This window comes from Camelus bactrianus, chromosome 12 (assembly GCF_048773025.1).
Source record: "Camelus bactrianus isolate YW-2024 breed Bactrian camel chromosome 12, ASM4877302v1, whole genome shotgun sequence".
Classification (NCBI taxonomy): domain Eukaryota; kingdom Metazoa; phylum Chordata; class Mammalia; order Artiodactyla; family Camelidae; genus Camelus; species Camelus bactrianus.
This window is the reverse complement of record NC_133550.1, coordinates 65,525,956-65,538,952: the sequence shown is the minus strand read 5'-3', so window position 1 is coordinate 65,538,952 and position 12,997 is coordinate 65,525,956. Positions and strand designations below refer to the sequence as shown.

Sequence of the window (12,997 nt, the reverse complement as noted above, 5' to 3'; positions counted from 1 at the left end):
AAGTAACTCGCCTTTCAGGATGGTCCACTCTTCAATTTTGGTGTTTTGGATCTTTCAGATCATCCATAAGATGCAATGTTTCCAGGCTTTTTAGCCTTCTCATTTATACTGAAATTCTAATAAGACTGATAAAATAGGAATCATGTTCATGAAAGTGACTGAAATCTTACATTTGCCTCTTAAATCTAAGAGAATTCATTTCATTTGAAATGCCCTAAATCCATTTCTTAAATTAAAAAAAAAAATCCTTTTTTAAACCCATCTTTGTTTTCCACGCCTTGCTCTTTTTTGCCCGAGTCCGACTTGAAGATGCAGAATCAAGGTGGTGACAGTGGACCAGCCTGTCGTCCAGACCAGGAACCAGATGCCGTGTTGGCTGACACCCGTCCTGTTGGCAGCGCGGCGGGATCCGCGCTCCCAGTCCTCACTGACTCTGCGCACACATTTCCTCTGCAAGGGAAATAATTACTGCCTAGAAACCAGTCCAAGAAGCGCTGCGTGCCTCCATTCTCTAAAAATAGGCATCTCCGAAAAAGTTTTGATTTTTTTTTTATACCTTCATTTGCTTTCCATTTTGAAGGATTAAGGGGAACGTAATAGCTGTGATGACGAGTGATCACTCTGTAACATGGGGCTGAATTCCAAGTACACCTGTGAGGGAATCCAAATGTGCTGCTTTTGGTAAATATGCACCCAACAGTTTAACGAGGCTCGTTTCTGCCAGTGGCTCGAAGACTCACACCAGCCAGCCCAGAACTGGAGGCCACGGCGGGAGGGAGACGGTGACCCTCGTAGCTCCAAAGTCACGGCCTCCCCTCCCCCACCCCAAATATCCCCTCAACCTCCCCTCTTCTGGATTTCCCGTTTTTCTGTTGCTAGGAATTGTTTTTTCCAGGCACACTCAAGGATCTAGCCTCTCCACATATACACGTGGAGAGAGGTAGACAATTACCAGCGAAGGTTTCGTGCTTGGGGTCTCCAGCATGTTCTTCCCCGTGAGTAGGGCCGCCACAGCTGAACTCCAGTCGGAAAGCTCAGTGCGGTGGGAAGAGCGCCGCGGCGCCCTGGGAGAGCCGGGGCGGTGGGATGTCGTCAGTCCCACCCAGGTCAGGAGCGGGCTTGTTGCTCCTTAAAGATGGCCTTGCTTTTTAGTCCTCATGTGTATATATATATATTTTTTAAGTCTGGGAAGAATTTTCCCAAAGGACTGAATCAGAAACTTGAACACGTTCCCAAGAACAGCCTGCCTGGTCGAGCGGGAGCTGCAGCTGGACGCTCCCTCTGTGCCTGCGGGGGAAAAGCCTGGCCGGGCCCTGCGGTCAGGTGGGCCGGGTACCGGTTTGTTCTCCTGTCTGTAAAATGGGGCAATCATTACCTGCCCCCTTGCGGGGCTGTGGAGAAGGATAAATGGGACAGTATTCATGAAGACAGCATGGCTGCTGGTTTGCCAGTGGATGTGCACAGATGGTACAACACAGTACCTGACAACAAACAAGAGGTCCCTGGACCGCCAGCCCCAGTGCACACTGCCGGGACCGAGGCTCTCCGGCACCCCTGCTCCCCACTCCTGCAGTCCTGCCTCAGGGCCTTGGCACAGACTGTCCCTGGGCCTGGGGATTCTTCCAGGGGAAAACCTCCACTGAGTCAGTCCTTCACCTCCCGTCTCTGCTCGAGTGTCACCTTCCCGGGGAGGGCCACCCGCTCTCCCTCCTGGGAATCCACCCACCCCTGCCGTGGGCATTCTCAACCTCTCCACCTGCTCTCAGCTCACCTCCCGGCCTGGCCCCAGCTGGAATGTAAATTCTCCCAGGGGGGCCCATCTGATTCACTAGACATATCCCCGCACCTCGAACAGTGCCTGCCACATGATAGACACCCAGCAAGTCTTTGTCAAAAGAATGAAGGTGTATTTCCCATGTCTGTAATGCCACTGGATTTTTCAATTCTTGGCTCCATTTTTTAAGTACTAATTCTAGTAAAAAGACAAGGTTGTCATTTCTCTGACACAGTTTTGCTAATGATAATCGCAAGCAAATGATAATGATACAGACTGACTTTTTTTTTCCAGAATACCATTCAGTGTAAGTGTTACACCAAGGCTGCAAAGCATCTTCAAAATTAGCTGTTAGGCGAACCATCAAATCATCACATGGGAATGATCGTGCAACTCTTGCTTCAAAGAAATGATATGTTTTCCTGGCTTTGCTGTGGGTCTAAAATGTATTCTCTTGCAGGAATAAGCTGAAGGAGCATTATCAAGATGTCAGCAAAGCTCTCACCAAGCAAGATGAATCCAGAAATGGCTACATAGCCTTGTGCCAGATGCAGAAGTTGCTGCAGAAATGTGGTTGTTCTCTGAAGGAAGAGGAGCTGACCGATCTTCTAAACAGGTTTTCTTTGACAAAGTTAACCGTGCTTCTCTGCACTGAAAATCATGCTGTCACATTGCTTTCCTGAATTTCTTCTTCTTGGTCCGCTTGAACGGCGTTGAAATGACCTCCACACCACCAAAATGCCAGTCTCTATCTGTTTACAGAAGTAGAAATATAATGTTGTCATCACGAAACTTACATAAGGTTATAAACCAGTATGACTTCAAAACAAAAACAAAAATAGAATGAGCCTGCACGTATTCCGGGCTATATTCTAATGGGCTGAGTCAGCCCAAAGCAGAAAGAAAGCGACTTGACAGATGCATAAACTTTTCCTGATGTGTCTCAGCAACACGATCATCATTTTTTCACATGATTTTAATTTTACACAAGTTATGCACGTACTTGGGCAGGAGGCGCGTGGTGTTGCAAGGCTTATGAAAATCAGGAGCCTCCAGCCCTCCTGTTCTCCACATCTCTCCCCCCACCCCAGAATCAACAACTTCCCACGCTTTTAATGCATCTCTTTCAGTTCTTCCCTAAGTAGTTCTAAGTGACAAGCTTACACAGCCACTTCTTGATTTTTCACTCTCAGGTGGTGTCTACCCAGAAGATGCGGATTTAACTCTTTTTCACTGGTCACATCCCACCCATCACTCACCCTCTCAGCTCCCCCTCCATGGAAACACATACACACCTATCTCCATGGGCTCCCCATCTTTCTGCATCACAGTCTGGGGCAGTTCAACATTCAGGGTTTACATTATGGGGACCAACTGATCACTTTTCTTTTCCTGTATAGCATTGTGTTTTTCCTGGAGTTAATACTTATTTTTTCTGTTTCTTATCACACTAATTAACCCCTCAACTCACCCCTACTTGTAAAACCTTTTTCCAGTGTGTCTGAACACACTTCAGCAGATCTGTCAGCTTCATCTTCTTGGGTGATCCATTTCAGGTTCTTCCATTCTCAGCCATTTTCTTGATTTATTTCATGAATTAGTTCCTCTCCTGTTGGTTTCTTTCTGAAGCTCTTATTGTTACAAATTAGTGAACCACCTGCAGTCTTTCCTGGCCTCCATCACTTTTTCTTCTTGCTCCACCTTTTGGGAGATTTCCTTAGTTTTAGTTCCCAACACTTCTTTTGGGATTTTTTTTGTACTCAGAATGTTCCTTTTCTATAGCATCCTGTTCTTGTTTCATAGATACACTAACTCATTTCTCTGACGATATTAACAATAGATTTTTTTTGAAAGTTTTCTTCACCTGAGAAGTTTGTCATCAGTATTACTTTTTCTTACCATCTTCCAGGTTAGACATTTTCCTCAAAAAGGTGCTTATATTAAGAGTGAGACACTGAAAAGCAGATTACAAGTTCTGTGCAGATAGGTAGAGCTAATCAACTTTAGTTTGAACTACTTTGGTAGGGTAATCTGGCAGGTCGTTTCCTTGGACGATCCCCCAATGTCAGTATATTTAAAACTTTTCCCTTGGGCTGGTCAGATTTCCCAGGGACTAGGGTTGCCAGATAAGATTTCACCCAGAAGTGACCAGAGAGGGAGAAACTGGAGTGATGCGGCCACAGCCAAGGGTTGCAAGCAGCCGCCAGAAGCCGGAAGAGGCAAAGAACAGATGCCCTGCAGTTGAGACACACTTACCATCTCCAGAGAACACACCTCCAGATCCTCCGTTGTGGGTGGTGGGAGGGTGGGGGACGGGCACCTAGCCGCCTGGGGTTTGGGAGGGGCAGGGGGTCCCGTTGCTTCCCACACAGGCTCTTGGCCAGTCCTTCTGTTTTAACCCCACTTTCATCCCTGCTTGCCGACGTAGCTGGCACCCACCTCTGCGGGGTCGGACGGTGTGTGCAGAGTGTGCCCAGGAGCTCTTCCCCGTTCCTTCTGTTGATACATCCACTTTCCCTCCTCCATCAAAATCCCAGCAGCTGTTTGTCTCCTTTCACTTTCTCTCTGTCCTTCGTGGCTTCTGCCCGTGGTCCTCAACTCCAGCAAGCATCAGAAACTCGGCCTGCTGGGCCCCTCCCCCAGGTGCTGAGCTAGCGGGTCTGGGGTGGGGCCCGGGAGCCTGCATGTCTAAGGAGGTCCTGGGCAGTGCTGATGCTGCTGGACTGGAGCGCCCGCTTTAAGAACCACTGTTTTACACCTTTAAAGACTCATTCTTCTGTCAGGTTAGAAGGGTTTTAAGTGGGCACAATGCCAGTTATGTGCGTTCAAGCCGCTTTAATTGCAAGTCTTACCCACTTGCCATCTCACACCGAGGTGACACAGAGTTGATTGCTCCTCTTCGGACGGCTTCTGTCTGCGCTTTCTATCTGGCAGGAGACTTTAGCAGAACATTAGACAAATCTTACATTCCTCTCTTTGTGGAGTGAGAATATTAGCAGCCCTCCCCTCCCTTTAAAAAAATGACAGCAGTTGCTCTAGAGTTTGGGTACACATAAGCAACAGGGCTGAGGCCACTGTCAAGTCACACCCTCCTGCTTCGCTGGAAGCGCAGGTGCCTCATTACAGAGCATCCCCACATCCTCCTCCCGTCCCTCACAGCCCTGCGCTTACCCACTTCACTCATCCCTGTGCTGTGATCGCCCAGTGTATTGTTATTGTCCCTTTGGACAATTACCTGTTAGATCAGCTAAGAATAAGGAAATAGCGGGGAGGATATAGCTCAGTGGGAGGGCACGTGCTTGGCGTGTGCGTGGTGCTGGGTTCGGTCCCCAGCACCTCTGATAAATAAAAAAAATAAATAAAACATAAATAAATGAGCCTGATTCCACCCCCTTTAAAAAACCAAAAACCAAACCAAAACAAAAAGGAATAAGGAAAATAAAGGATACTATTTCACCTTTATTTATTTCTTCTTTTATGCTCACTCTTTCCCTCTCTCTGCCGTCCTCCCTTTCTTCCTTTTTCTTTCTTTCTATCCAAGTTTCTGACCCATATGATTTTCCTTCTCTGTGAAGAAGTGTATTTTAGCAGTTTTGAAGGATAGGGTGACTGGTGATAAATTCCCTCCGTTTTTGTTTGTCTGAGAATGTATTTATTTCTCCTTCATTTTGGGGGCATAATTTTAGTGGATATCGAATTCCAGTCGGGGGGGGGGTCTTTCTTTAAATAGTTCAGTCCGCTCTCTTCTTGCTTGCCTGCTTCTCTGATGAGAAGCCCTGTGTAACTCTCACCTGTGTCCTCTGCAGTGAGTTTGTGCCCCCTCTGGCTCTTTCAAGATTTTCTCTCTGTCTCTGGTTTTCCGCAGTTTGCGCACGACACGCCTAGGAGTAGGTTTTGTGGTGTTTTGGTGTTTTTCTGCCTCATGCTCTCTGAGCTTCCTGGATCTGTGCTTTGTGTCCGTCATTAATTTTGGAAAAGTCTTGGCCATCATTTCCTCCCATGTTTTTCTTGAGCCTTTCTTCTTCTCCTTCTGGAATTCCAGGTATGTAGATGCTCCACTCTGTGACATCGCCCCACAGTTCTTGGATACTCTGTTCTGGTTTTTTTCCCCCATTCTCTTCTTCTCTTTGCACTTCAGTTTGGGAATTTTCTATGGACATACTTCAGGCTCACTGGTTTTTTCCCTCAACCATGTCCAGTCTACAGACGAGCCCACCAAAGGCCTTCTTCATGTCTGTGAGTCTGTTTTTCATTCCCAGCATCAACTTTGCTTCCTCCTTCACGTTTCTAAGTCCTCTGCTTACACTGGCCATTTGTTTTACGTGTTGTCTGCCTGTTCCCTTAGACTCCTGTACGACTTAATCACAGTCATTTTAAATCCCCTGTCTGATAATTCCAGAATAGGTCATGTCTGAGCGGGGCTCTCACGCTTGCTTTTTTGCCTCTTCAGAGGTTTTTGGGTTTTTTTTTTCTTTCTTGCCTTTAGCGTGCCTTTAGTTTTTTGTTGTTGTTGAAAGCCAGACATGACGTACTGAGTAACAGGAGCTGAGGTCATCAGGCCTGCAGTGCGAGGTTCTGTGTTAATTTGGGGTAGGAGCTGGGCCGAGTTTCACGTTGCTGCAGCCATTAGGTTTCCTCCAGCGACCCTGGTTTTGTCTCCTCTGTTTGATTGAGCTTTCCCGGGAACCCCTCCTTACACAGAGTCTCTGCAGCTTTCGGTTGTAAGCCACTGTGAGTCTGCTGGCGCTGACCCGATGTGGTGGTCGGAGGTGGGGGAAGGACTCTATTCTCTTGTGATTGAATCTCAGTCTCTTAGTTGGCTTGAGTCCCTGAGCTGCAACCTTCAGAAATGTTTCTTACCCTTTTTTCTCCCTTAGGTGCGACAGGAAGTTGGGAGGGGCTGGAGTTGGCTGTTTGCCCTTCTCCCAGGTGGGATCAGGCCCTGGGAGAGTCTTTTCCCTTGGAAAATTACCATGGAGACGGTTCTGGGCTTATTTCCCAAGGACTGGTCTTTCCCATCCCCTGCCAGAGCCAAGAGGGGACCATCCTCAGATTCTCACTGTGATAACCTGGTGGGATTCTTGAAGGTAAAGCCCATGAAAGTCGGGGGTCCCCAAGACAGGGCCCCCAGGAGCTCTCACTCTCACTCTGGTCCACACTCGGCCTCCACCTGCTGTTCACAGTGCCGTTTGAGTGGTCCTGCCAGCCCACAGGTCCAAGGGCTTTGTTCCAGGAAAGCAGACCTTGGCTGTAATCCTTTGTATCCTCCCGTCTCTCCAGACTGCAAGGTGACGACTTGGCCTGTGACCTCAGGTTCCTGACAGGACCAGGAAAAGTCATTGGTTTTTGGTTTTCTGGCTTCTTTCTTCCTATAAGATGAGAGCAACACTTCCAAGTTCTGTGCAGGGCTCCCTCCTCTTTCTACCACTTTTCCTCTCTCTGTCCCATCTTTTGTAGCTGCAGTTTTTCTTTGGAAAAGATAGTTAAGTATAACCTTCTGTCCTAGGCCTCCACCGGGTCCTCTCTACTTGCTTCGTAAACTGATTCTAAACCTCAAAAACCATTCTACAGCATTTCACGATTATGACTATGTAGTTATTGTCCAGTGTCCAGGTGATGAATGGAAATTAGCTCTCTTCTCAATGGCACTGTCCCTGAGCCTCTGCGTCCACCTTGTCGTAGGCAAGCCTGGGGGTATCGGTACATCTTTTCTAAGCCATTTGGGGAAAGGTGGTTCTTTGCTGTAAGATGTTTCCAGGGGCATAAAGAGTAGGGTGATTTCTTTGACTATCACTGTTGTCTGAACTTGGGGCTCAGGTGAGTTCAACATTGTCAGCCTCCAGCTTTCCCCAGCATTCTGCCCTACTTTGTGCTCTCTCCAGTTTTCTCCCTGGTGCCCTCCGTCCTGGGGCCTGGCTCCCTATTCTCCTGTTCGAGATCCGCCATCCAAGAGCGTCCTGGGCCATCCCTGCTATTCTCCTGGAGTGGATCCCCTGTTTTATATACCACATCTTTTTATTTCTTAATTTACATTCTTACTTTGCTGGAGTACCCCCTGAAGTAACCTCCTAAGAACAGGTGGATGGAAAATAAATTTTCTGAGTCCTCTGTCTGAAAATGTTTTTTATCTTCCTTCCTACAGATTGCTAGCTTTAACTGAACAGAGAATCATTTTCCTTAACAATTTTGAAGGACAGTGCTCCATTGTGTTTGAGCTAAGTCCGGTGTCATCTGTGTGTATGTGTATTTGTGTGCACGGGTGTGAGTGTGTGTATGTGCATGTGGGGTGGGAGGAAGGAGGACCGTTTCATTCCCAAGTGTCTATATGTTCTCTTCTTCCTTAAACAGGGGCTCCTCTCACTAAATCTATTTCCAGCTGAACAAGAATTCAAATGCATTTAGTGAATAAATCATGGAAAAATAGCGCCAGCTAAATAATTAACTGAATGATTATAAGAAAGTCTTGTTAAAACGTAGTTAGGCTTGATACTTCCATAAACAACCACAAAAGGGCTGTGAGATTTCTGCAGTCCACCTGTCAGTGGGGTGATCAACTTTTTTACGAATTGAAACCTTAATAAGGATCCATCGTTCGGTCGCTTGTTTCTTCTCAAAGACCTCTTGATGATAAACATCTCTGTTATTTGTAATTATATGTAGATTATTCTTTTCTAGGTCCAAAATAGACTTTTCTAAATAATACTGAGATTAGCATATGCATTTGATTTTATTACTAAATTTTAATACCGAGTTGGCAATTTATCCTGCTGATGAAATAGAGCTGATTATCCTCGTCCTTGGCATCTCCGCCGCGGGAGCCAGCGGCACGGGCCTGCGGAGCGCTCCCTGCAGCTGCGGGTCGGGCGAGCGCAGCTCCTGGCTCATGCTCTGCAGCGGCAGATAGCTGAGTGGCTGGAAACTTTCTCTTCGGCTTCCCGGCGCTCCCAGCTGTTCTTCTTTGACATACACTCCATCCTGCTCAGAGGAAGTTTTGGGGTCACAGTGCCAGCAGCCCCCAGGGGATGTGTGTTGCAGACATGTGAACTTTGAATGCAACCGGACTTCGGTCTGAGATATTTTACGTCTTTAGTTAATATGCCCTGTGCGCTCGGGAACTTGGATACACTCTCCCAGTGGGGTCTTCTAGAACTTGAAGGTCTTTTCCTCTGTGTCGGAGCACAGGGCAGGGAGGAGCCTCTGTTTCTCCATGGAGGTCCTTGTTGAGACGGACACTCAGATGAAACTTCTATTTGAGAAAATACTAAGCTACACGGGTTTCATAAAAGTGTTTTGAGTGCTTTCAGCTTGACAGTGTAGTTTCAACCATCCTTGGAAAAGAATTTAACTTCTGTTTTACTCAGCTCCTCTCTTCCTTTTCACTGTCTTTGATGTGTCTTCCCTTCTTTTCAAACTCCCCTGCCATTTCTGAGCTCAGCCCCTCGTTAGCCGAGGTCTCAATGACCACAGCCCCTACCCTCCACCCACCGTGCTCTTGCCTCCAGACCGTCTCTGTCACCACTGTCAGATTTATCTCCCCATGACACTATTCTGAAAATGTCACATCCTGGCTGAAGCACCCAGTCATATGGCCAGATTCCTTAGCCAGGCCTCCTCCCCTCACCCTCTGCTCTTCAAAGCCGTGAGCCCTACTGTCCAGCCTTCGAGTCTCAGGGCTTCAGGGCAGGACAGCCTGCGGCTCCAGCAGGCGGCAGCGGCCCGCACGCTCTCCTCTCCTAGCCCTGCCCTGTGCCCCTACACCGCAGTGTTTCTGTGTGTTCGGCTGATGTCGCTAATGCACATGCATGCACCTACCAGCCAGGGAATTGTGTCTCAACGTCATTCATATTCTCCACACTGTTCCGTGCTCAGCAAGTGTTTGTTGAATGAATAAGTGATGGGATTTTTAAATTAATATATTGTTTTCTTTTTTGGGGACAAGTTGGGGAATCAGCTGTCATGATAATTCCATCAATTACCTTGGCTTCTTGAGAGCGGTGGAGAACAGCAAGCCGACCAAACCTCAGCCCCAGGAGAAAGAAGAGGGCATGTCCATCAATTTTGCAGCACTGAGTTCAGAAGAGGTTCTGAAGAACATCCAGGAGGTGGTCGCCTCCTCCAGTCCGGCTTTGTCAACGGTATGACAAGCTGCAAAGTGCTTTTATTGTGGAAACTGGAGTTCAGGTCCTCAGACAGGTGCCGACACACACCTCCCAGCCCTCCTCGTCCTCCTGGACCCCTCCCGCCTCCCTCCACTCTCCTTGGGCATCAGAACTCGACGAGCTGGTCGAGATGAGATTGTTCATTTGAGCAAATGTGAATCCATTTCTGCTCTGTACAGAACTACCATGATCGTACCAGCACACACTCTCTGAGGCAAGAGTGCTCGGTGTTTAGCAAATGCTGGGTCTGCATCGATGGCAGGGGGTTCTGGGCAAAGAGGCCAGAGGGCAGAGGCCTCAGGGGAGAGCGGGCCCAGGGAGATGAGCGGCACCAGGTGGCCAGGGCCAGGCGGTGGCACAGAGGCTCATGGAAGGTCAGCAGGGCCCCCTGCACACTGACCTTCAGGCTGCTGTCTGTGTGCTGCTGTGGCTCGCGCTGGTGGGTGGGGTTGGTACTGTGAGGGGTGTCCTGGAAAACAGCGCTCTGGCCCTGCTCCCGGGGGGGTGCTGGCCCCCCCCCTACACGTCCATGCATGAGGCCCCCTGCAGCGGCGGCTGCGGGGAGAGAGATGCTGTGTGCAGAGGGCAGGGCTCGCAGTTCAGTGAATCCGGAGCCTTTTGTGTGATGCTAGGCACGCGCTGTCCAGACGGCACAGTCAGAGCAGAACTGCCTCCATGTCTATCATGTGCAGACTTATTTAGGTAGAGTTTTATAGATCTCCTCGCCTTTGCACATTTGATTCCCCCACCCACCATGAGGCTTGGCAGCTGGACTGACACCCAGGGAGCCACATGGCCCCAGGAAAGTGCAGGTCCCGTGGCCAGAGCCAGCCTGACCCAAGCTCACCCTGTAGATCCCCCAGGCGTTGCAGCGCCACAGCGCCTCCTACCGCCCCTGTAGTGGAACGCTTGGTCCACTCTTCATCGTGGTGATTATTCTCCTTAAAGTCTGCTGAGATCCACCAGGTGCCAGGTGCCTGGACTGGTGCGTTTTCAGTTGGCTGTGGGAAAATTTAGAGCAACACAAGTTATGAAGTCCCTCTTCTGCCAAAAAGTCAAGCTCAGAGAGGTCAAGGGCTTATGGTGGGCAGCACAGCCAAGGTTCAAAGGCCACTCCTGGCTGTGGAGCCGGAAGTTTGTCCAGTGTACGCGGCTATGTCGCAGCACCACAGGCTAAATAAGAACTCAAAGCAAGACAGCATTAAGGTTAATTTGTTACAAACATTAGCCACTATATAAAAAAATAGATTTTAAAAAGTTTCTTCTGTATAGCACAGAGAACTGTGTTCAATATCTTGTAATAACCTTTAATGAAAAAATATATGAAAATGAATAAATGTCTGTATATGCATGACTGGGACATTGTGCTGTTCACCATAAATTGGCACACAGGATTAATTTGGTTATTATGCAAACACCACCGCCCTGTGGGCCGACCGGTGTGCCTGACTAGCCCTGAATGGGAATTAACCACAAGGCAACTTGTGTTTGGGTCTGCAAGTGCATTCAACTCTTATTTAAAAAAAATAGGATCTTAACCTACCACTTGATACAGGTTATCTAGGGCAATAAAAATGAATGATTTTGTTTCAACAGAGAGGGAAAAAAACATACTTTCTTTTTATAGCAAATATTTTGCACTTTGGTTTGACTGCTCTGCTGCTGGGTTGGCGCTGTCTGCCCCAGCGCCTCCAGCACAGGCACGGGCCGGGGTGGTGGGGTCCTCGTGGGAGGCCAGGCCCCTCGGGCTCTGGCAGGGGCGGTGGGGGGGTGGTAGGGACAGCAGCTTCAGTGTGCAAGCCCCAGGGCAGGAGTGGGGCGGGGTGGTCCCTCGACTCCCGGTCCTGGCCACTTCCGACCTCGGACTCCCATCTTGAGGTCCCCACCCCACAACCCGAGATGGTGGGATCAAGCCTGAGCCTCCTGTTACAAGTGATTCATTAAGGAGCTAGAATTTAGTGATGGAGCGACCTCGGGCAAGTTTCTTCCCCCTGGGAACCTCTCTTAGTAAAATGGGCCTCCTCAGGCAGGTGAGGCTTCCCTTACCAGATGGGACCAGAGTTCCTCTCACTCCTCTTCCTCTTCATGTCCAAACAGGAGCAACTAAAGCGAGTTTGCTCAACAACGCACCAGCTCTTACACGGGGCGCACACCCTGCCTGCCTGTCTTTCAATCCTGGTGCATTTATTTACTAACTCAGAGTCCACAGGGGACTCACATCCACATGATTGCATCTGCTTTCAGAAAAGCAATACTTAAGAAAAATACTTTTGAAACATTCACTTGACAGTGACATCTGCCTTTTTTTTTTTTTTTAATTTAGGCATTTTCTGCATTGGATAAAGAGGACACTGGGTTTGTAAAGGCTTCGGATTTTGGACAAGTTCTTAAGGAATTCTGTTACAAACTAACAGATAACCAGTATCACTATTTTTTGAGAAAACTGAGAATTCATCTAACCCCCTATATAAATTGGAAATATTTTCTCAAGAACTTCAACAGTTACCTTGAGGAGGTAAGAATGTCAGCAACACATAAGCATTTCTTTTTGAAAAAGGGCTAAAATTAGTTTTTGCAAAATACATAATTAATTAAAACCACTTCAAAGAAATTGGCGATCACCCCAGTTAATTAGCTCATTCTAAACGAAAAATTGATATAAATTCTACACAAAGCATTAGAAGGTAAATATGTATCCTTTACTTCTTTGGAAAGTTATTTTATTTCCTTTATTTTCAAGGAAGTTTAGGAGAACCTGCTTCTGTCTGGTTGTTTTAGAGTTCTAGGAATCTTAGATCCCTGAAGATGGTCCAGTGTTTGAAGAAGTGAGGCACACTGTGGTCAGGCCGTGAGCCAGGAATGAGGGAACTGGGACCCACTCAGCTGATGTGTATCGGCCAAGCCTGGGGTCGGGGTAACGGTGGAGATAGTGTGGCCCTGGCGGAAGTCGGAGAGGGCTTCCTGGAGGAGGGTGGGTGGCTGATCACAGCACCCTTGCTCCCTCCTGGGACCACTCCTCTGGCTGCACAAGTGTTTCTTCTTAGGCTGTTTCTCTGTCTCTTGA

The 12,997-nt window shown here is 48.1% G+C and overlaps 1 protein-coding gene across 1 annotated transcript in view; it reads left to right on the top strand.

Moving 5' to 3' along the window:
- Positions 1–12,997, top strand: part of EFCAB6 (EF-hand calcium binding domain 6) — a 207,698-nt gene that overhangs the window by 159,940 nt on the left and 34,761 nt on the right. Inside the window, exons 24-26 of the mRNA XM_010960181.3 lie at positions 2,235–2,390; positions 9,714–9,909; positions 12,257–12,448. Of these exons, the coding sequence (XP_010958483.2) occupies positions 2,235–2,390; positions 9,714–9,909; positions 12,257–12,448 (544 nt within the window). The remainder of the gene's footprint in view (positions 1–2,234; positions 2,391–9,713; positions 9,910–12,256; positions 12,449–12,997) is intronic.